Below are 25,743 nucleotides of genomic sequence, written 5' to 3' on the forward strand. Positions count from 1 at the left end.
CAATTACCCACCTATTTTCTGTACTACTTTTCCATCTTCACCCTCTAGATTTTACTTAGATTTTCTAGTCTCTAAATGTCTCTTCATATCTCTATCCCAGTATCTAAACATATTTTATTCTCCCTCTCTCAGAGTCTCCCTCCTTGACCAGTCTCTCTCATCATCTCGCAGTCTCTCACTTTCTCTCCCAGCCTCTTTCACCTCTCTCCCACCTCTCTCACATTTTCTGTTTTTCTCTCAGTCTCTCCGTTGGGCTCCCAATTACTATCCCTTGTCTCCCCCCTCCCCATCTCTCTCCCTTCTTCCTTGCCCCCCCCCCCCCTTAGCCAATCTCTATCGTTCCTTTCCAAGTCTCTCCCCTAGTCTTCAAACCTCTCTCAGTCACTCTCTTAGGGCCTGAAAATCACTCAAAATCTTTGGGATTATACACACACATAAAATATGTTAAGAAGACAAGAAATAAAAAAAATGAGAACCAACTCAACAAAAATGTAGCAGTCAATGCCATAAGTCTATTTAGGTTAAAGGCAGATACAGTACCATACATTACCCCATCTCCTATATTTGAAATAGTATCACCTGAACCCTTTTATGTGCCACATAACTTCTAAGAAGATTTTATAGAGAGGGGTCATATGGATCAATAGGAGGAGTTATAGGGAGGGTTATATGAAGCAATAGGAGGCGTTATAGGGAGGGTTGTATGAAGCAATAGGAGGAATTATAGGGAGGGTTATATGGAGCAATAGGAGGAGTTATAGGGAAGGTTATATGGTTTAATAGGAGGAGTTATAGGGAGGGTTATATGGAGCAATATGAGGAGTTATAGGGAAGGTTCTATGGAGCAATAGGAGTTATAGGGAGGGTTATATTGAGAAATAGGAGGAACTATAGGGAGAGTTATATGAAGCAATAGGAGATGTTACAGGGAGTGTTATATGGAGCAATAGGAAAAGTTATAGGGAGGGTTATATGAAGCAATATGAGGAGTTATAGGGAGGGTTATATGAAACAATAGGAGGAGTTATAGGGAGGGTTATATTGATCAATTGAAGTTATAGGGAGAGTTCAATTGGAGCAATAGGAGGAGTTATAGGGAGGGTTATATGGAGCAATAAGAGGAGTTATAGGGAGAGTTATATGGAGCAATAGGAGGAGCTATAGGGAGAGGTTATAAAAAGCAATACGAGGAGTTATAGGGAGGGTTATATGGAGCAATAGGAGGCTTTATAGGGAGAGTTATATGGAGCAATATGAGGAGTTATAGGGAGGGTTATATGGAGCAATAGGAATTAAAGGGAGAGTTATATGAAGTAATATGAGTTATAGAGAGGGGTTATAGGAAGCAATAGGAAGAGCTATAGGGAGAGGTTATAGAAAGCAATAAGAGGAGTTATAGGGAGGGTTATATGGAGCAATAAGAGGAGTTATAGGGGGGGTTATATAGAGCAATAAGAGGAGTTATAGGGAGGGTTATATGGAGCAATAGGAGGAGTTATAGGGAGGGTTATATGGAGCAATAGGAGGCATTATAGGGAGAGTTATATGGAGCAATATGAGGAGTTATAGGGAGGGTTATATGGAGCAATAGGAGTTATAGGGAGCGTTATATGAAGCAATAGGAGGAGTTATAGGGAGGGTTATATGGAGCAATAGGAGGAGTTATAGGGAGGGTTATATGGAGCAATAGGAGTTATAGGGAGGGTTATATGGAGCAATAGGAGGAGTTATAGGGAGGGTTATATGGAGCAATAGGAGTTATAGGGAGGGTTATATGGAGCAATAGGAGTTATAGGGAGGGTTATATGGAGCAATATGAGAAGTTATAGGGAGGGTTATATGGAGCAATAGGAGTTATAGGGAGCATTATATCGAGCAATAGGAGGAGTTATAGGGAGGGTTATATGGAGCAATAGGAGGCATTATAGGGAGAGTTATATGGAGCAATATGAGGAGTTATAGGGAGGGTTATATGGAGCAATAGGAGTTATAGGGAGCGTTATATGAAGCAATAGGAGGAGTTATAGGGAGGGTTATATGGAGCAATAGGAGGAGTTATAGGGAGGGTTATATGGAGCAATAGGAGTTATAGGGAGGGTTATATGGAGCAATAGGAGGAGTTATAGGGAGGGTTATATGGAGCAATAGGAGTTATAGGGAGGGTTATATGGAGCAATAGGAGTTATACGGAGGGTTATATGGAGCAATAGGAGGAGTTATAGGGAGGGTTATATGGAGCAATAGGAGGAGTTATAGGGAGGGTTATATGGAGCAATAGGAGGAGTTATAGGGAGGGTTATATGGAGCAATAGGAGGAGTTATAGGGAGGGATATATGGATCAATAGGAGTTATAGGGAGGGTTATATGGAGCAATAGGAGGAGTTATAGGGAGGGTTATATGGAGCAATAGGAGTTATAGGGAGGGTTATATGGAGCAATAGGAGGAGTTATAGGGAGGGATATATGGATCAATAGGAGTTATAGGGAGGGTTATATGGAGCAATAGGAGGAGTTATAGGGAGGGTTATATGGAGCAATAGGAGTTATAGGGAGGGTTATATGGAGCAATAGAGTTATAGGGAGGGTTATATGGAGCAATATGAGAAGTTATAGGGAGGGTTATATGAAGCAATAGGAGGAGTTATACGGAGAGTTATATGGAGCAATAGGAGTTATAGGGAGAGTTTTATGAAGTAATAAGAGTTATAGAGAGGGGTTATATGAAGCAATAGGAGGAGCTATAGGGAGAGGTTATAGGAAGCAATAAGAGGAGTTATAGGGAGGGTTATATGGAGCAATGGGAGGGGTTATAGGGAGGAGGTATAAGGAAAAGTTATATAAGGAAAAACAGAAAGTTTTATGAAGAATTTGTAATGAGCAACATAGATCATAGAGTTATAAAGTTGGATTATATGGAGTAGCTGGAGAAAATTGTGGAGCAGGAGGGGTAATAGAGAGGAATAATACAGATCAATAGAGGAGTTATAGGGAGATGTTATGTAAAACAATATTATATATATATTCTCTGTTTATCCGTCTAGCTTTCTATATCTATATATCTTTCTATGTATCTATCTATCTATCTATCTATCAATGTATTTATCTTTCCATGTATCTCCCTGTTTATGAATCTATCTTTTTATCCATCTAGCTATTCGTCTATCAATCTTTCTATTAATACCTATTCATCTGTCTATCCATCCATCATTCCGTCCATCTGTTCATCTGTCTATACTTTTATTTATCATCTACCTACCTGTCTTACTATCTATCTTTCCATGTATCTCTCTGTTTATCAATCTGTCTACTGTGTATCTGCCCGTCTATCTTTCTAGCTATCCACCTGTCTATCTATCTATCTATCTATCTATCTATCTATCTATCTATCTATCTATCTATCTATCTATCTATCTGTCTGTCTGTCTGTCTATCTATAGTATTCATAGTATATATCACCAATTACACATTGAAAAAATATCCATGTAAATGTTTAAGAACATTTAAAACTTGCAATTAGGTTCAGCTGTGACTTTGTGCACTGATTTAAGCAAACACTGCTTAGAATTTAACCAGGTCAGGCAATTTGCAGCATTTTACAGCATACTAAGGTTTGAGCTCCTGTAACTCTAGGGAGCTTAGAATAACTCACAAGTTCTAGAGAACTTTGCAAAAAGCAAATAAAATAATTTATAGTTTTATTTTCATTCATTAATTAAATCAAGAGGGATTTAACTTTGAGTCTGTTGTCCCTTTAAAGCAAGGACTTTTTAAAGTAATAATTTTTAATGTAATAATTAGTTATCTCAATATCTGAGACAAATATCACTGTCAAGAGTCTTTGAAGTAGTCCAACTTAGTTCACACTCCTCAACAAGTTATGTCACTTTTGGTCCCAGTCACTCAAACATCTCCGTCAGTGACACCCACCCCCTGCAGACTTTGCTTACTGGTATTTGATGAGATCCAACAGGTGGTCAGCACCCCCACCCAACACCACCAACACCACATACACAGCTAAGTCAAACTCAGCAAGTTCCTTGCTTCTATTCCAGTAAAGGCATAGATCAGGGATATTAACCCTTAAATACAAAATCATATAGTGGGTAACAAAAAAGACAAATATATTGCTTTACAGTAATGACACCCTCACTTGAAACCAAGCTTTGAATCCATTCCACTGTTAAATGAATATAGAACACAAATCTATTAGGAACAGGGCTAGAAACCAAATTTGAATGGTACTCTCAGGCTATATATATATATATATATATATATATATATATATATATATATATATATATATATATATATATATATATATATATATGTTATATATATATATATATATATATATTAATTACAGAATTATATATATACACAAAGTATCTTGCTGTGGTAATAAGTGATCACTTACCGTCCTGAGGAACTGAATATCATCTTCGCCCTCGGAACCTTCTGACATGGTGACGGCTTGTGTCTGAGCTCTCTTGCCAAGGAGAGGGACGTTCACCGGGGATCAGAGACTGTGTCAGCGCTGTAGTCCTCAGGAGGTGATTGCTAGGGGGAAATTAACTAAAGGGGGGAGAGAAAGATGTTGTATTGCTCTCTGCTCTCTGTGTAGAGAGGGGTAAGACTCACAGTGCTGGACAGATACAGACAGCTTGGGCTCCCCCCTCCCCTTTCTCTTCATACACTCTCTGATTGGGAGAAAAAGCCAAATGTTCAGAGAGGGAAGGAAGGGGGGGGGGGGAGAAGGAAAGAGGGGGGCTGCAAGGGATAGTAGTGGGAAATAGAGGGGCTGCAATACATGTGATGGGGGTAGGTGCAGGAGAGGGAAGTTGCAACAGAAGTAATAGGGATACATGTAGGAGATGAGGAGTGAAAAATATGTCATGAAGAAATATATAGGACAAACTGTAATATATTTTATAGAGAATACAGGTAAGAGAGAGAGGGTGCAATATGTAATGGGGTATATGTTAAGGAGACAAAGGGTACAATATATCTGATGGGATATATGTTAAGGAGAGAGGGGGTACAATATATGTGATGGGGTATATGTTAAGGAGAGAGGGGGTACAATATATGTTATGGGGTATATGTAAATGAGAGAGGGTACAATATATGTCATGGGGTATATGTAAAGGAGAGGGGGTACAATATATGTGATGGGGTATATGTAAAGGAGAGAGGGGTGCAATATATATGATGAGGTATATGTAAAGAAGAAAGGGTACAATATATGTGATGGGGTATATGTTAAGGAGAGGGGGTACAACATATATGATGGGGTATATGTAAAGGAGAGAGGGGTACAATATATGTGATGGGATAAAAAAAAGGAGAAAGGGTAAAATATATATGATGGGGTATAAATAAAGGAGATAGGGGGTACAATATATGTTATGGGGTATATGTAAAGAAGAGGGTACAATATATGTGATGGGGTATATGTAAAGGAGAGGGTACAATATATGTGATTGGGTATATGTAATGGAAAGAGGAGTACAATATATATGATGGGGTATATGTAAAGGAGAAGGGTACAATATATGTGATGGGGTATATGTAAAGTAGAAGGGTACAATATATGTGATGGGATATATGTAAAGGAGAAGGGTACAATATATGTGATGGGGTATATGTAAAGGAGAGGGGGTACAATATATGTGATGGGGTATATGTAAGGGAGAGGGGTATAATATATGTGATGGGGTATATGTAAAGGAGAGGGGGTACAATATATGTGATGGGGTATATGTAAAGGAGAGGGGGTACAATATATGTGATGAGGTATATGTAAAGGAGAGGGTACAATATATGTGATGGGGTATATGTAAAGGAGAGGAGGTACAATATATGTGATGGGGTATATGTAAAGGAGAGGAGGTACAATATATGTGATGGGGTATATGTAAAGGAGAGGAGGTACAATATATGTGATGGGGTATATGTAAAGGAGAGGGGGTACAATATATGTGATGGGGTATATGTAAAGGAGAGGAGGCACAATATATGTGATGGGGTATATGTAAAGGAGAGGAGGTACAATATATGTGATGGGGTATATGTAAAGGAGAGGAGGTACAATATATGTGATGGGGCATATGTAAATGAGAGGGGGTACAATATATGTGATGGGGTATATGTAAAGGAGAGAGGGTACAATATATGTGATGAGGTATATGTAAATGAGAGAGAGGGTACAATATATGTGATGGGGTATATGTAAAGGAGAGGGGTACAATATATGTGATGGGGTATATGTTAAGGAGAGGGGGGGTACAATATATGTAATGGGGTATATGTAAAGGAGAGGGTACAATATATGTGATCGGGTATATGTAAAGGAGAGGGTACAATATATGTGATGGGGTATATGTAAAGGAGAGGGGTACAATATATGTGATGGGGTATATGTAAAGGAGAGGGTACAATATATGTGATCGGGTATATGTAAAGGAGAGGGTACAATATATGTGATGGGGTATATGTAAAGGAGAGGGGTACAATATATGTGATGGGGTATATGTAAAGGAGAGGAGGTACAATATATGTGATGGGGTATATGTAAAGGAGAGTGGGAGCAATATATGTGATGGGGTATATCTAAGGGAGTGGGGGGAAGGGTACAATATATGTGATGGGGTATATGTAAAGGAGAGGGGGTACACTATATGTGATGGGGTATATGTAAAGGAGAAGGGTACAATATATGTGAAGAGGTATATGTAAAGGAGAGGGGGTACAATATATGTGAAGAGGTATATGTAAAGGAGAGGGGGTACAATATATGCCATGGGGTATATGTAAAGGAGAGGGGGTACAATATATGTGATGGGGTATATGTAAAGGAGAGGGGGATCAATATATATGTGATGGGGTATATGTAAAGGAGAGGGGGTACAATATATATGATGAGGTATATGTAAAGGAGAGGTGGTACAATATATGTGATGGGGTATATGTAAAGGAGAGGGGGTACAATATATGTGATGGGGTATATGTAAAGGAGAAGGGTACAATATATGTGATGGGGTATATGTAAAGGAGAGGGGGTGCAATATATGTGATGGGGTATATGTAAAGGAGAGGGGTACAATATATGTGATGGGGTATATGTAAAGGAGAGGGGGTACAATATATATGATGGGGTATATGTAAAGGAGAAGGGTACAATATATGTGATGGGGTATATGTAAAGGAGAGGAGGCACAATATATGTGATGGGGTATATGTAAAGGAGAGGAGGTACAATATATGTAATGGGGTATATGTAAAGGAGAGGAGGTACAATATATGTGATGGGGTATATGTAAAGGAGAGGGGGTACAATATATGTGATGGGGTATATGTAAAGGAGAGAGGGTACAATATATGTGATGAGGTATATGTAAATGAGAGAGAGGGTACAATATATGTGATGGGGTATATGTAAAGGAGAGGGGTACAATATATGTGATGGGGTATATGTTAAGGAGAGGGGGGTACAATATATGTAATGGGGTATATGTAAAGGAGAGGGGGTACAATATATGTGATGGGGTATATGTTAAGGAGAGGGGGGTACAATATATGTAATGGGGTATATGTTAAGGAGAGGGGGGTACAATATATGTAATGGGGTATATGTAAAGAAGAAAGGGTACAATATATGTGATGGGGTATATGTTAAGGAGAGGGGGTACAACATATATGATGGGGTATATGTAAAGGAGAGAGGGGTACAATATATGTGATGGGATAAAAAAAAGGAGAAAGGGTAAAATATATATGATGGGTTATAAATAAAGGAGATAGGGGGTACAATATATGTTATGGGGTATATGTAAAGAAGAGGGTACAATATATGTGATGGGGTATATGTAATGGAGAGAGGAGTACAATATATATGATGGGGTATATGTAAAGGAGAGGGTACAATATATGTGATCGGGTATATGTAAAGGAGAGGGGGTACAATATATGTGATGGGGTATATGTAAAGGAGAGGGGGTACAATATATGTAATGGGGTATATGTAAAGGAGAAGGGTACAATATATGTGATGCGGTATATGTAAAGGAGAAGGGTACAATATATGTGATGGGGTATATGTAAAGGAGAAGGGTACAATATATGTGATGGGGTATATGTAAAGGAGAGGGGTACAATATATGTGATGGGGTATATGTAAAGGAGAGGGGTACAATATATGTGATGGGGTATATGTAAAGGAGAGGGTACAATATATGTGATCGGGTATATGTAAAGGAGAGGGTACAATATATGTGATGGGGTATATGTAAAGGAGAGGGGTACAATATATGTGATGGGGTATATGTAAAGGAGAGGAGGTACAATATATGTGATGGGGTATATGTAAAGGAGAGGGGGAACAATATATGTGATGGGGTATATGTAAAGGAGAGGGGGGAAGGGTACAATATATGTGATGGGGTATATGTAAAGGAGAGGGGGTACAAAATATGTGATGGGGTATATGTAAAGGAGAAGGGTACAATATATGTGAAGAGGTATATGTAAAGGAGAGGGGGTACAATATATGTGAAGAGGTATATGTAAAGGAAAGGGGGTACAATATATGTGATGGGGTATATGTAAAGGAGAGGGTACAATATATGTGATGGGGTATATGTAAAGGAGAGGGGTACAATATATGTGATGGGGTATATGTAAAGGAGAGGAGGTACAATATATGTGATGGGGTATATGTAAAGGAGAGGGGGAACAATATATGTGATGGGGTATATGTAAAGGAGAGGGGGGAAGGGTACAATATATGTGATGGGGTATATGTAAAGGAGAGGGGGTACAATATATGTGATGGGGTATATGTAAAGGAGAAGGGTACAATATATGTGAAGAGGTATATGTAAAGGAGAGGGGGTACAATATATGTGAAGAGGTATATGTAAAGGAGAGGGGGTACAATATATGTCATGGGGTATATGTAAAGGAGAGGGGGTACAATATATGTGATGGGGTATATGTAAAGGAGAGGGGGATCAATATATATGTGATGGGGTATATGTAAAGGAGAGGGGGTACAATATATATGATGAGGTATATGTAAAGGAGAGGTGGTACAATATATGTGATGGGGTATATGTAAAGGAGAGGGGGTACAATATATGTGATGGGGAATATGGAAAGGAGAAGGGAACAATATATGTGATGGGGTATACGTAAAGGAGAGGGGGTACAATATATGTGATGGGGTATATGTAAAGGAGAGGGGTACAATATATGTGATGGGGTATATGTAAAGGAGAGGGGGTACAATATATATGATGGGGTATATGTAAAGGAGAAGGGTACAATATATGTGATGGGGTATATATAAAGGAGAAGGGTACAATATATGTGATGGGGTATATGTAAAGGAGAAGGGTACAATGTATGTGATGGGGTATATGTAAAGGAGAGGGGGTACAATATATGTGATGGGGTATATGTAAAGGAGAGGGGTACAATATATGTGATGGGGTATATGTAAAGGAGAGGGGTGTACAATATATGTGATGGGGTATATGTAAAGGAGAGGGGGTACAATATATGTGATGAGGTATATGTAAAGGAGAGAGTACAATATATGTGATGGGGTATATGTAAAAGAGAGGGGGAGCAATATATGTGATGGGGTATATGTAAAGGAGAGGGGGTACAATATATGTGAAGAGGTATATGTAAAGGAGAGGGGGTACAATATATGTGATGGGGTATATGTAAAGGAGAGGGGGTACAATATATGTGATGGGGTATATGTAAAGGAGAAGGGTACAATATATGTGATGAGGTATATGTAAAGGAGAGGGGGTATAATATATGTGATGGGGTATATGTAAAGGAGAAGGGTACAATATATGTGATGGGGTATATGTAAAGGAGAGAGGGTACAATATATGTGATGGGGTAAATGTAAAGGAGAGGGGGTACAATATATGTGATGGGGTATATGTAAAGGAGAGGGGGTTACAATATATGTGATGGGGTATATGTTAAGGAGAGGGGGGTACAATATATGTGATGGGGTATATGTAAAAGAGAGGGGGAGCAATATATGTGATGGGGTATATGTAAAGGAGAGGAGGTACAATATATGTGATGGGGTATATGTAAAGGAGAGGGGGTACAATATATGTGAAGGGGTATATGTAAAGGAGAGGGGGTACAATATATGTGATGGGGTATATGTAAAGGAGAAGGGTACAATATATGTGATGAGGTATATGTAAAGGAGAGGGGGTAAAATATATGCGTGATGGGGTATATGTAAAGGAGAAGGGTACAATATATGTGATGGGGTATATGTAAAGGAGAGAGGGTACAATATATGTGATGGGGTATATGTAAAGGAGAGGGGGTACAATATATGTGATGGGGTACATGTAAAGGAGAGGGGGGTACAATATATGTGATGGGGTATATGTAAAGGAAAGGGTACAATATATGTGATGGGGTATATGTAAAGGAGAGGGTACAATATATGTGATGGGGTATATGTAAAGGAGAGGGTACAATATATGTGATGGGGTATATGTAAAGGAGAGGGTACAATATATGTCATGGGGTATATGTAAAGGAGAGGGGGTACAATATATGTGATGGGGTATATGTAAAGGAGAGGGGGGTACAATATATGTGATGGGGTATATGTAAAGGAGAAGGGTATAATATATGTGATGAGGTATATGTAAAGGAGAGGGGGGTACAATATATGTGATGGGGTATATGTAAAGAAGAGGGGGTACAATATATGTGATGGGGTATATGTAAAGGAGAGGAGGTAAAATATATGTGATGGGGTATATGTAAAGGAGAGGAGGTACAATATATGTGATGGGGTATATGTTAAGGAGAGGGGGGTACAATATATGTGATGGGGTATATGTTAAGGAGAGGGGGTACAACCTATATGATGGGGTATATGTTAAGGAGAGGGGGGTACAATATATGTGATGGGGTACATGTAAAGGAGAAGGGTACAATATATGTGATGAGGTATATGTAAAGGAGAGGGGGTACAATATATGTGATGGGTATATGTAAAGGAGAGGGTACAATATATGTGATGGGGTATATGTAAAGGAGAGGGTACAATATATGTGATGGGTATATGCAAAGGAGAGGAGGTACAATATATGTGATGGGGTATATGTAAAGGAGAGGAGGTACAATATATGTGATGGGGTATATGTAAAGGAGAGAGGGTACAATATATGTGATGGGGTATATGTAAAGGAGAGGAGGTACAATATATGTGATGGGGAATATGTAAAGGAGAAGGGTACAATATATGTGATGGGGTATATGTAAAGGAGAGGGGTACAATATATGTGATGGGGTATATGTAAAGGAGAGGAGGTACAATATATGTGATGGGGTATATGTAAAGGAGAGAGTAGGTACAATATATGTGATGAGGTATATGTAAAGGAGAGGGTACAATATATGTGATGGGGTATATGTAAAGGAGAGGGTACAATATAGCTGATGGGGAATAAGTAAAGGAGAGGGTACAATATATGTGATGGGGTATATGTAAAGGAGAGGGTACAATATATGTGATGGGGTATATGTAAAGGAGAGGGTACAATATATATGATGGGGTATATGTAAAGGAGAGGGTACAATATATGTGATGGGGTATATGTAAAGGAGAGGGTACAATATATGTGATGGGGTATATGTAAAGGAGAGGGTACAATATATGTGATGGGGTATATGTAAAGGAGAGGGTACAATATATATGATGGGGTATATGTAAAGGAGAGGGTACAATATATGTGATGGGGTATATGTAAAGGAGAGGGTACAATATATGTGATGGGATATATGTAAAGGAGAGGGTACAATATATGTGATGGGGTATATGTAAAGGAGAGGGGGGTAAAATATATGTGATGGGGTATATGTAATGGAGAGAGGAGTACAATATATGTGATGGGGTATATGTAAAGGAGAGGGGGTACAATATATGTGATGGGGTATATGTAATGGAGAGAGGAGTACAATATATGTGATGGGGTATATGTAAAGGAGAGGGGGTACAATATATGTGATGGGGTATATGTAAAGGAGAGGGTACAATATATGTGATGTGGTATATGTAATGGAGAGAGGAGTAAAATATATGTGATCGGGTATATGTAAAGGAGAAGGTACAATATATGTGATGGGGTATATGTAAAGGAGAGGGTACAATATATGTGATGGGGTATATGTAAAGGAGAAGGGTACAATATATGTGATGGGGTATATGTAAAGGAGAGGGGGTACAATATATGTGATGGGGTATATGTAAAGGAGAGGGGTACAATATATGTGATGGGGTATATGTTAAGGAGAGGGGGGTACAATATATGTGATGGGGTATATGTAAAGAAGAGAGGGTACAATATATGTGATGAGGTATATGTAAAGGAGAGGGGGTACAATATATGTGATGGGGTATATGTAAAGGAGAGAGGGTACAATATATGTGATGGGGTATATGTAAAGGAGAGAGGGTACAATATATGTGATGGGGTATATGTAAAGGAGAGGGGTACAATATATGTGCTGGGGTATATGTAAAGGAGAGGTACAATATATGTGATGGGGTATATGTAAAGGAGAGGGGGTACAATATATGTGATGGGGTATATGTAAAGGAGAGGAGGTACAATATATGTGATGGGGATATGTAAAAGAGAGGGGGTACAATATATATCATGGGGTATGTGTAAAGGAGAGGGGGTACAATATATGTGATGGGGTATATGTAAAGATGAGGGGGTACAATATATGTGATGGGGTATATGTAAAGGAGAGGGGGTACAATATATGTGATGGGCTTTATGTAAAGGAGAGGAGGTACAATATATGTGATGGGGTATATGTAAAGGAGAGGATGTACAATATATGTGATGGGGTATATGTAAAGGAGAGGGGGTACAATATATGTGATGGGTTATATGTAAAGGAGAGGAGGTACAATATATGTGATGGGGTATATGTTAAGGAGAGGGGGTACAATATATGTGATGGGGTATATGTAAAGGAGAGGAGGTACAATATATGTGATGGGGTATATGTAAAGGAGAGGAGGTACAATATATGTGATGGGGTATATGTAAAGGAGAGGGGGTACAATATATGTGATGGGGTATATGTAAAGGAGAGACAGTGTACAATATATGTGATGGGGTATATGTAAAGGAGAGGAGGTACAATATATGTGATGAGGTATATGTAAAGGAGAGGGGGTACAATATATGTGATGGGGTATATGTAAAGGAGAGGGGGTACAATATATATGATGGGGTATATGTTAAGGAGAGGGGGTACAATATATGTGATGGGGTATATGTAGAGGAGAAGGGTTCAATATATGTGATGGGGTATATGTTAAGGAGAGGGGGGTACAATATATGTGATGGGGTATATGTAAAGGAGAGGGGGTGCAATATATGTGATGAGGTATATGTAAAGGAGATAGAGGGTACAATATATGTGATGGGGTATATGTAAAGGAGAGGGTACAATATATGTGATGGGGTATATGTAAAGGAGAGGGTACAATATATGTGATGGGGTATATGTAAAGGAGAGGGTACAATATATGTGATGGGGTATATGTAAAGGAGAAGGGTACAATATATGTGATGAGGTATATGTAAAGGAGATGGGTACAATATATGTGATGAGGTATATGCAAAGGAGAGGGTACAATATATGTGATGGGGTATATGTAAAGGAGAAGGGTACAATATATGTGATGAGGTATATGTAAAGGAGAGGGTACAATATATGTGATGGGGTATATGTAAAGGAGAGGGTACAATATATGTGATGGGGTATATGTAAAGGAGAGGGTACAATATATGTGATGGGGTATATGTAAAGGGGAGGGTACAATATATGTGATGGGGTATATGTAAAGGAGAGGGTACAATATATGTGATGGGGTATATGTAAAGTAGAGGAGGTACAATATATGTGATGGGGTATATGTAAAGGAGAGGGGGGTACAATATATTTGATGGGGTATATGTAAAGGAGAGGGTACAATATATGTGATGGGGTATATGTAAAGGAGAGGAGGTACAATATATGTGATGGGGTATATGTAAAGGAGAGGGGGGTACAATATATGTGATGGGGTATATGTAAAGGAGAGGAGGTACAATATATGTGATGGGGTATATGTAAAGGATAGGGTACAATATATGTGATGGGGTATATGTAAAGGAGAGGGTACAATATATGTGATGGGGTATATGTAAAGGAGAGGGTACAATATATGTGATGGGGTATATGTAAAGGAGAGGGTACAATATATGTGATGGGGTATGTGTAAAGGAGAGGGGGTAGAATATGTGATGGGGTATATGTAAAGGAGAGGGTACAATATATGTGATGGGGTATGTGTAAAGGAGAGGAGGTACAATATATGTCATGGGGAATATGTAAAGAAGAGGGGGTACAATATATGTGATGGGGTATATGTAAAGGAGAGGGGGTACAATATATGTGATGGGGTATATGTAAAGGAGAGGGTACAATATATGTGATGAGGTATATGTAAAGGAGAGGGTACAATATATGTGATGGGGTATATGTAAAGGAGAGGGTACAATATATGTGATGGGGTATATGTAAAGGAGAGGGTACAATATATGTGATGGGGTATATGTAAAGGAGAGGGTACAATATATGTGATGGGGTATGTGTAAAGGAGAGGGGGTACAATATGTGATGGGGTATATGTAAAGGAGAGGGTACAATATATGTGATGGGGTGTAAAGGAGAGGAGGTACAATATATGTGATGGGGTATATGTAAAGAAGAGGGGGTACAATATATGTGATGGGGTGTAAAGGAGAGGAGGTACAATATATGTGATGGGGTATATGTAAAGAAGAGGGGGTACAATATATGTGATGGGGTATATGTAAAGGAGAGGAGGTACAATATATGTGATGGGGTATATGTAAAGAAGAGGGGGTACAATATATGTGATGGGGTATATGTAAAGGAGAGGGGGTAAAATATATGTGATGGGGAATATGTAAAGGAGAGGGGGTAAAATATATGTGATGGGGTATATGTAAAGGAGAGGTGGTACAATATATGTGATGGGGTATATGTAAAGGAGAGGGGGTCAAATATATGTGATGGGGTATATGTAAAGGAGAGGGGGTACAATATATGTGATGGGGTATATGTAAAGGAGAGGGTACAATATATGTGATGGGGTATATGTAAAGGAGAGGGTACAATATATGTGATGGGGTATATGTAAAGGAGAGGGTACAATATATGTGATGGGGTATATGTAAAGGAGAGGGTACAATATATGTGATGGGGTATGTGTAAAGGAGAGGGGGTACAATATGTGATGGGGTATATGTAAAGGAGAGGGTACAATATATGTGATGGGGTGTAAAGGAGAGGAGGTACAATACATGTGATGGGGTATATGTAAAGAAGAGGGGGTACAATATATGTGATGGGGTGTAAAGGAGAGGAGGTACAATATATGTGATGGGGTATATGTAAAGAAGAGGGGGTACAATATATGTGATGGGGTATATGTAAAGGAGAGGAGGTACAATATATGTGATGGGGTATATGTAAAGAAGAGGGGGTACAATATATGTGATGGGGTATATGTAAAGGAGAGGGGGTAAAATATATGTGATGGGGAATATGTAAAGGAGAGGGGGTAAAATATATGTGATGGGGTATATGTAAAGGAGAGGGGGTACAATATATGTGATGGGGTATATGTAAAGGAGAGGGGGTCAAATATATGTGATGGGGTATATGTAAAGGAGAGGGGGGTACAATATATGTGATGGGGTATATGTAAAGGAGAGGGTATAATATATGTGATGAGGTATATGTAAATGAGAGAGCGATTACAACATGTGTGATGGGGATAAACGAGGAGGATATCTATAGGATATAAGTAACCAAGACCTGTAAGTGATGGAATTGGGGTTACAATATATTTGATGGGGGATAAAGGGAAATGGTAGAGCGCTGATATATTTCTGAAGAAGTAAATACAGAAGAAGGGCGGCTATTATATATGTGAAGAGGGAGAAGATAGGGGTTCAGGGTATGTGAAGAGAATTGGTAGAAATTGGATGGCAGATAAGTTGCAAAAGGCTATATGATCTTCCTATACTTGGATTGTAGATTTAAAAGAAACAGTAAACACCTTATAATTACAAGACATTTCTGTTGAGTAGCTATAGAACATAACAGACAAGTCTAAACGTTGCTAAAACAAACATCCTTTTTACTGCAACTGTTTTCAATAGCAAAACTCCACCTATAACTTGCTAAGCTTGGAGGAGCCAATCAGGACTTTAATATGCAGACAACAATGCTAGTCACAGTCATAATGTTAGTATAAAGTAAAGTTTTGCAGTTGTTTTCAGTTAACCTCTTTCATGCCAGTATCAAGTGTAAACACTGGAACAATTAAATCACGCTATTGTTGGGATACTGCCTAAGCTACTAGCCATGACCCCCAGTCTGATTTTGTTATTTCCTGATAGGAGGTGGCTGCAGGACATTATATAAGGTAGGAGGTTTTATGCCATCCTGACAGGGTTAAGGCCCAGCTCTTTTAGGACGGCATGGAACGTCCCAATGGCGTAAAGTGGTTAAAGCCAATTAGGGACAGATATGTAGCAGGGTAATGAGAAGTCAACAGGGTGCAATTCAAGTTCTGAGAAGTAGAAAATCATCACTTTTCAGAGCTTTTTCCCTGCATAAAAAGGGAGCAAAATAAAGTATATTGCAAAGTTATTTCATTATGTATAAGTAAACATTTTATAAAAAAATCTCAAGGTTTATACTGTCTCTTTAACGGGGAACAAAAGTCCCTACACACTACATCCCATAATGAAAGTATATGTATTTAATCCTAAAAGGGAACATAAAAGCGCAGGGGTCAAGTCGAGCAGGAACGCATGGGAACAGAGTTCCTGCACTATTTTTGCAGCAGGAACTAAGTTCCCTCTGGGCAAAGAACATAAATGTTTCAGTGAACACTGCTGCTGCTGATGTAAGGAGCTAAAGCACTGTCTGGTTAGAGGGGTAGTGAGATCATCTAGTAATGGGCAGTAACACTTCCTACAATACACTTAATGCAAGCTTGTCAGCGGTCCTACTTTGTGATCACCCCACACTGTGTGGAACAAATGGTGCTTGCATTTCTGTTTGGCTACTTCTGTGGTTATTTAGCTCCCCTCAGCAAAAATAGGAATATTGCACTTTAAGTGGGTGCGACTCTGTGACAGAGGAGGAATCTCAGGCCCAAAGGCAACCATTCAACCCTTCATTGGATTTAATTTGCTTTCATTAAAGGAATAGTCTAGTCAAAATTTAAGTTTCATGATTCAGATAGAGCATGTATTTTATGTTGAAAATTTTTTTATTGCATTTTTAGGTTACAATAAAATAACAAATTTAGACATGTACATTCAGCAAAGCAAAACAGGTGGTGAGCTTTCATAATTGTCCATTATAAAAATTCTTAACTTGGTTTTATGGTCTAAGTAGTCTTCTTCCAGAGTGCTCAGAGTACATAGGAACTCTTTGTTGCTAACCAGAAATTGTGGTATGGTGTTTTGATGGTTCATAGCGAGTGGAAAAAGAAAACACTAGTTAAGAAAAATAAAAAACCAGGTATTATAGTATAAGATAACATAATACAGGCAACATTAACTGGCTATCCGCAGGCCCTCGCCCCCCAGACTATAGGGGCACAGGTGCTCGGCGGTCGGCACTCAGTCCCGGCCCCCCTCTGCATCCCCCATTGTGTGTGAGAGTTATTCTATTACTTTTCGGTGCCCCTTTGTCTATTTGCTTCGTAGTACATTATGAATGGTTCCCACTGTATAATGAATTCCTCTTTCATGTTAAGGTTTTCTGCTGCTAAGCTAGCCATTTCGTAATGGTGGTATATTTTCCTCATGATAAATGCAAAGCTTGGTGGATTGGATTTCCAATATTGCACTATACATATCCTAACAACTGTGCATATGGTCATTACTATTTTTTGGTGTTGCTTTAAGATATTGTAAATTGGGAAGTGCAGCAGTGCTTGTTCAGGTGATAGGGTGATGTCTTTATGAAAAATTAAGCTAAGAAGCTCTGAGGTTTTCTCCCATATATATTTAGCTCTGTCACACTCCCACCACATGTGCATGTATGTACCTCTATCGTTACATCCTCTATAACAGGAATTCCAGGAAGGTCCCTCTGAATTTCCAAATCTAGTCGGATGGATGTACCATTTGAATGCCACCTTAAGGAAATTCTCCCTCAGAGTAGCATTCTGTGTAAAGGAGAGACCCCTCGCTAAATTGGACTTCCAAGTCTCTAAAGTCCAGGACTTGGTTAAGTCTCTTTCCCATTTCAGCATGTGTGGAGACTTTGTCTCCCCGAAATGTTTATTAAATGTAGGGTAGAGTAGGGAGATGGAGCCGCGGATAATCTCTTTTGATAAGCAAATAGACTCAAAAGCCGTGCTTATTGATAATCTTGAGAGCTCAGTTATTTCTTTAGTTCTGGACTTTAACTGTAAATAGTGGTACCATATATTTTTATCTCCGGGGTCGATGTCTTTGTATTGCTCATATGTGAGGAAACTACCATCTATGTATACGTCTGCAATTCTGTAGAGACCTTTGTTGGCCCATTTCTTTTGGATGTTTAAGTCTATTTAGGTCTGTGGTAAGACTAGAGGCGTCAATTTAGAATTAGTTTGAATTAGGGGGTATGTGGATGTCAGCTTATTCCATAGGGAGACCGTGTGTGATATTGCTATATATTTAAGTAGTAGTGGGGGGTTATATTTTTTTGGGGTCCATAGTAACCCAGATATCTGGTCTGTGTTAGCTATCTGTGATTCTATCTGCGTCCATAGGGGTTGTGGTTTTCTATTGAACCAATGTGTCGTTTGTGCCATGCGTGCCGCGTAGTAGTAAGATGTCAAATTCGGGAGACCCACTCCTCCCTCTCTCCTATGCATTCTCATGATTCTTTTGTTTATCCTGGCTCACTTCCCCTGCCAGATAAAGCCCAGGATATCCCTCTGCAACGCATTGAGTTCTGCTATTGGTATGCTAATTGGCAAGGATCTGAATAAATACAGTAGTTTAGGTAGCAATGTCATTTTGACTGAGACTATCCTCCCGTAGAAGGAAATCCTGAGCTTCAGCCATTTCGCGATTAGATTCTTTATAAGTTTAAACATTGGTAGATAGTTTGCTTGGTATATAGAGTGTATATCGGTTGTAAGATATATTCCCAAATATTTAAGTTTTTTATGAGCCCAATTAAATGAGAAATTAATTTCTAGGAGTTTTTTGGTGTGATGGGGTAGATTAAGACTGAGCGCTTCACATTTGTCCTCATTTATTTTATACCCCGATAAAGTTCCGTAGTGGTTAAGTAGAGCATATAGCGGGGGGAGAGAGAGGAGAGGTTTGGTTAGTGTGAGTATGATATCGTCCGCAAACAACGAGATTTTGTAGTCCTTGTCTCCTATTTGTAGCCCCGTAATATTCGGGTCGTTTCTAATTTGAATGGCCAAAGGTTCAATACACAATGCGAACAAGTGCGGGGACAGGGGGCACCCCTGTCTTGTACCGTTCCTGATTTGTATGGGCTTGGATTGATACCCGGAAAGTCTGACAAAAGCCGATGGGCGGGAGTAAAGCGTAGTGAGGGCATCATAGAAAGCTCCCGTGATTCCCGTTTTTTTCAGTACCGCAAACATATAGTTCCATTGGATTCTATCGAACCCCCTCTCCGCATCCAAGGAGAGGAGCAGAGAAGGCGTTCTTTCAACCATGGCTACATTAAGCAAATCAAGTATTTTACGTGTATTGTCTGGGGCCTCCCTGTTTCTAATGAAGCCCACCTGATCCGGATGAACCAATCTCTCGAGGATGGGGTTAAATCTATTGGCTAGTATTTTAGTAAAAAAATTTATGTCCTGATTAATCAATGAAATAGGTCTGTAGTTTTGGCAATGTTGTTTATTCTTACCGGGTTTTGGAATGACTGCTATTCTTGCCATTAACATTTCTTTAGGGATTTCTGTTTTTTGCATTATGGAATTGAACACATGAGTAAGCAAGGGGGCTATGTCATCTTGGAAAATCTTATAAAAAATTCCCGAATATCCATCCGGACCAGGTGACTTGGTACTCTTCAGGGTTTTTATAGTATTTTTGACCTCCATTTCAGATATGGGGGCATTTAGAGCGGAGCGTTCTTCCTCAGTAATCGTTGAGAGTGTATTGGTACCTATGAATGTGTCCAGCCCTCTGGTTGCGTCAGTCTCTGTCCGGTGTGCGGGGAGATTATAGAGGGCATTATAAAAGTTAGCGAATGCATTGGCAATGTGGAGGGGGTCATTTGTATGTCTGTTATCAGGGAGTTGGAGTTGTGGAACTGTAGTATTTCTCGTAATTTCTTTAAGTCTGTTCACTAGCATTTTGTCAGGTTTATTCCCATATATATAATAATGGGTATTTATCTGTTTGATTGATCTAACTGCCTCTTTGTTTAAAAGTTTATCGATCTCGTCGTTTATGGTCTTAAGTCTATTTCTCTTTTTTTTACTAGTGTTGTTGGCTGTTTGGACCCTCAGATCATTAGCTTCTGATTGTAATTGCGAGAGTTTGGCTTTATTCTTTTTGTCCTGTTTACTGGATTCGGCTATTAAGCTGCCTCTTACATATGCCTTCAGAGCCCCCCAAATAAATGTAGGGTTGGATGTGCTACCTGAATTGAATTTTATGAATTCGCCTATCTGTTCCTTAATCTTTTGTGATATTAAATCGTCCTGTAAAAGATTAGCATTTAGTGACCACGATTTAGCTCTATTTGGGTTTAGGACGCCAGACATGACAACCTCGACTATGGAGTGGTCTGACCAGGGGCAATTTAAGATTTTAGCGGAGGACAAAAGGGGAAGCAAAATTAGGCTTAGGAAGATATAGTCCAATCTGGATTGAGTGTGGTGCATAGGGGAGAAATATGTGTAGTCTCTAGCTTTATCGTTTAAGGCTCTCCAGCAATCTATCAAATTATGATCCAGGGAAAAATCTCTTAATATATTTGCATTAGGGTGGGAATGTCTTGCATGTGGGGCATTCTTTGTGGATCTGTCCAGCTCCTGGTCTAGTGACAGGTTAAAATCTCCCCCCATAATTATTTTATGTCTTTTCCACTGGGTCAGTATTTTACTTAACTTCGTCAAGAATGGTGTCTGATGTTCGTTGGGGGCGTAGACATTGACAATTAAAACCGAGGTATTTTGAATCAATCCCCTGACTAGTATGAATCGGCCTTCTCTATCTCTGACTATTTCCTCCTCTTTGAAGTTCAGGGAGGAGTGTAGCAGTACAGATACTCCGCATTTCTTTTTGCCGCTGACAGCGTGGTATTGAGTTGGGTATGATTTATCCCAATACTTTGGGGTGAAATCTCTGGAGAAATGAGTCTCTTGCAGCAAGACTATATGAGCTTGCAATGATTTATAAGTGGAGATTGCCTTTTTTCTTTTAATGTCAGAATTTAGTCCCCTGACATTATGCGAAATAATTGTTATAGACATTTAAGGGGGTGGAGTGTAGCAATATTGCGGGGACCCTTATATGTGATATAGTGATTGAGGATTTCCCAGTATATGTGATAATGTGTTTTGATAACCCTCATCGAGATTTCTGTGTGCCAGTGTGGGGTTTGCGGATGGGAGCCGGGACCTACCTCCAGTCCAGGTTGGATCATCAGTAGTCTGTGCCGCTCAGAGGGCATAAGCCGCAACCAAATGATTTTATCTGCTGATTCTATATAACAGAAAATAGCCTGTGTTATTCCCTGCCAAACCATTGAGTAAATCATAGCTATCTGAGGACATATCTGAATAGACTGCACAAATGCAACAATAAAAATAAACAATATAACTGCGAACATAATGTCAATATCCCTATTCAGGGAGGCGTATAATGGTGTGGAAGGTGGGTAGCAGTGGGTCTAATAAAAACATTAGTGGTGTTATCTCCTTTTCATAGGGAAGTTAGGGTTAGGTAGGAAGGGGAGGATGAGAGGTTTGGCTCATCTCTGTGAGGTTTGAACTAAAATATAACTCCCAGTGTTTTGTCGAATATAATGAGGGGGTAAATGGAAAGAGGAGAGGAGGGTATTAGTAAGGATCTGAGGCAAAGGGGTTAAAAAGAAGAGGGTATTACTTAGGCATAAGAAGAGTAGGTGAGGGGGGGGATGGGGGAGGGGTAGGGAGAGGGGAGGAGGGGGGGAGGGGGAGGATAAAGCATGGCGTAGTGTTGGTTTGTCCAGAAGTTTGTCCAATGAGGAATGAGATAGGTGAGGAAGGAAGGGAAGAGTAGAGGGGTAATAGGGAGGGGAATGAATTGCAGTGTTAGCATCAGATACATAAGTGCTAATGGCAACAATAAAGGTGAATGCAACGGTAACATCAATAATAACATTAACAACAACATGCCTCAAGTGAGGCAGGAACAAGGCCCATCTTGAGTCTCCAAACAACAATCAGACACAACTCATTCATATCTCATAGTTGAAATGCTTGTCTAGAGACCCAACAGGGTAGTTGTAAACTCAGTAGGCTTAAATACCTCAAGCCTATGCCTGCTTTAACTAAAGTTAGTTAAGTTCAATACTCATCTAGTCCTTCTATTTCAGGTTGGTGAGGATTTTTCATCTGGAGGGGAGTCAGAGTTTGAGTGACTATTTGTAGAGTTATTTGCTTTTCTTTGTTTCTTGGAGTGGGTTACAGGGGTCCACTCTTTTTGGATGGATTTTCTCTAAGATTTTGAAGGTGTTGAGGCTTGTGGAGGTTCAAATGGAATTTCTAGCCGGCGTAGGAGAGATGCCCCCTCTCCCACGTTGGAACAGGTGTAGGTCATGTTGGCGTGTGTGAAAGCCAGTTTGAAGGGAAAGTTCCATCTGTATTTTATCTGAGCCTTTGTGAGCGCCGATGTAATAGGTCTAAGCTCCCTTCTTTTCCGCAGTGTGATTGGTGCGATATCTGCGTACACTTGAATAGTATGGCCCTCAAAGTTGATTGTTTGATTTTGTCTGGCCGCTTTAAGGATTAGTTCCTTTACGTGGTAGTAATGGAGTTTAAGCACAATGTCTCTAGCGGTAGATTGCTGGGGTTTGGTAAGGGCTCTGTGGACCCTATCCATCAGAAGTTTATCTGGTTCTATGTCTGGGACCAATTGATGAAAAAGTGATGTCATAGCCTCATTTAGGTTTTTGTAGGATTCTGGTAGGTTTCTTATGCGTAGATTTGATCTACGAGATCTGTTCTCTCGAGATCTTCAATTTGTTCTTCTAATTTGTGTATGTATTCTTCATGGTCATACATGACTTTCTGTATATGGGGGATCTCTTCTGCTATTGCGTCTGTCTTCTCCTCCAGTTCTGCTGTGCGGGTACCTATTTCTTTAATGTCTTGTCGTAGGTCAGACAGCGCAGACTTTAGTTCTTCTTGGAAGACAGATTTAAGTTGGGCAAGTAATTCTTTGTTTTGAGTCTCAGCAGGGAGGGCCATTGTAAGATCCGTCATGCTGGTTTCTAGAGATTCTCCCTGTGTAGGAGAACTCTTTTGTGCCTGTTTTTTTGCTTGAGCTGGGATTTAGATAGACACTCTTTAACTGTTTGTGTTTTATTCTTCATTGTGTGTTTCTGGATTGAAAAGACTCAAAGAGAGCAATTGTAGTAGATGAGTTATTAACTTTAGCTAGGTATTCACCTCAGGGTGTTGGTTATAAAAAGGAAGATTCTATTTATGCATCAGTGACCATGAAATGAATCTTGAGACTGATGTATGGGATAGGAGATCAAGTTGTGTCCCACCATGTCCCCACCTCTCTCTTCTTAGCACATTTCCATATCTAGAGCAGCGGAGGGGTTACAACAGCAGGATAGGGGTCTGAGTATTATGTGCTGTGATTTAACAGTTCCTCTGTCTAATGACTCTAAACCCTCTAATAAATCTCCCAGGGTGTCTCCCAAAGTGCAACTTCACGTGCTGCCCCTCTAGGCCCAGGAGGTAAAGTTGGTATTTCCAGCAGGGTCAGCTTGGGGAGGAACTGTGCAGCCTCAGTTCTGATCTAATACATTAGTAGGTATTTATTTGTGTCCCATGCGCATTAGAGTCTGTTATTGGGGAAGGCCCGTCACTAGGGTAGTTTGGTTTGGTAGGGAAGATAATCTATCAGGGCCTTCGTGGAGAGATGCTTAGCGTTAGGGAGATTGGTGTGGCGTGTCCCGGAGCTTTCGTGACTAAACTGTGTGCGGCTTCTTTTGCAACGTGGCGTGTTACCTGCACTTGATGTAGTGGAGGGGGGAACGGGAGCAGTCTCTTACCCCTTTTTAGGCACCTCCGAGCAGAATCGCCACCAATGTCTCATTCCCGGCAGGCCGGGCCCGACAGGCTCCGGAGCTGAAGAAAAGATGCTGCCAAGATGGCGGATTTTCGCGCCCCGCCAGGCCTGACCCGCCGCCGATGCAAGAGGACCCACGCGACTCCCCCAAGCAGCAATCCGAGGGGGAACCCACGAGAGTCCAGGTGCTGTTGTAGGCAGAAGGGCACTCTTGTGTAGGTAGTTTCTGTGGGCTGTGATCCCGACTTGTCGCTCAGTTGTCCCCTGCTTAACTTGTAGGCTGACCACTCTGATGTCGCTGTCCCCTGCTTCTACTATAGTGCCGCCAATATGAACCTCCGGAGCGGAGCCCCGACCCTCCGGAGTAAAGACAAGTGGCTGATAGGCGGTAGGGGACAAGCGATCCTGTCAGGCAGTGTTGTCGCAACTTCTTTTCTGCCTTCTACCTTAGGCCGATGTAGAGCGGCTTTCCGGGTCTCACTGTGCTGCAAAAGGTCTCTTTCTATAGGGCTAGTATTTATGAGCCTATATGTAAGGAAAATTTATAAGCCTGAAACCTATATATTTAAGTTTTTTAGATCAAATATAGGTTGAGATGTGGGAGCTCTTTCCAGGCACGTCTTCCTAGCTCTGAAGCTAGCCCCGCCTCCTCTAGAGCATGTATTTTAAAGCAACTTTCTAATTTACTCCTACGATCAATTTTTCTTCGTTCTCTTGCTATCTTTATTTAAATGTAAACTTAGAAGCCGGCCCATTTTTGGTTCAAACCATGGGTAGCACTTGCTGATAGGTGGCTACATTAGACACCAAGCAGAAAGCGCTAGCCAGGTGCTGAACCAAAAATGGGCTGGCTCCATTGCTTACATTCTTGCTTTTTCAAATAAAGATACCAAGAGAACGAAGACAAATTGATAATAGGAGTAAATTACATTGCTGCTCTATCTGAATCATGAAAGTTTAATTTTGACTAGACTATCCCTTTAACCAAAGTGTGGGTAAATAACTTTATTTAGTGTGGGCGATGTTGGGGAATAGGAGTTAATAACTTTAGTATAGTGACAGCGATATTGGGAGTGGCAGATTAGGGGTTAATAACATTATGTAGGTGTCGGCGATGTCGGGGCAGCAGATTAGGGGTGTTTAGACTTGGGGTTTATGTTAGGGTGTTAGGTTTAAACATAACTTTTTTTTCCCTCATAGACATCAATGGGGTTGCGTTACGGAGCTTTTAATTCCGTGCTTCAGGTGTCTGTGGGGAAAGCGTGCACGAGCACGTCAAAACAGCGCTTG

At 40.0% G+C, this 25,743-nt stretch overlaps 1 protein-coding gene across 1 annotated transcript in view; it reads right to left on the minus strand.

The window, feature by feature from the left end:
* The window catches only part of RYR1 (ryanodine receptor 1), a 250,295-nt gene extending 245,660 nt beyond the window's left edge, over nt 1–4,635 (minus strand). The window contains 1 exon segment of the mRNA XM_053721620.1: nt 4,416–4,635. Coding sequence (XP_053577595.1) covers nt 4,416–4,463 — 48 coding nt within the window. The 5' untranslated portion in view covers nt 4,464–4,635.
* Between the last annotated feature and the right edge of the window lie 21,108 nt (nt 4,636–25,743).

The sequence above is a fragment of the Bombina bombina genome, chromosome 7 (genome assembly GCF_027579735.1).
Source record: "Bombina bombina isolate aBomBom1 chromosome 7, aBomBom1.pri, whole genome shotgun sequence".
Taxonomy (NCBI): domain Eukaryota; kingdom Metazoa; phylum Chordata; class Amphibia; order Anura; family Bombinatoridae; genus Bombina; species Bombina bombina.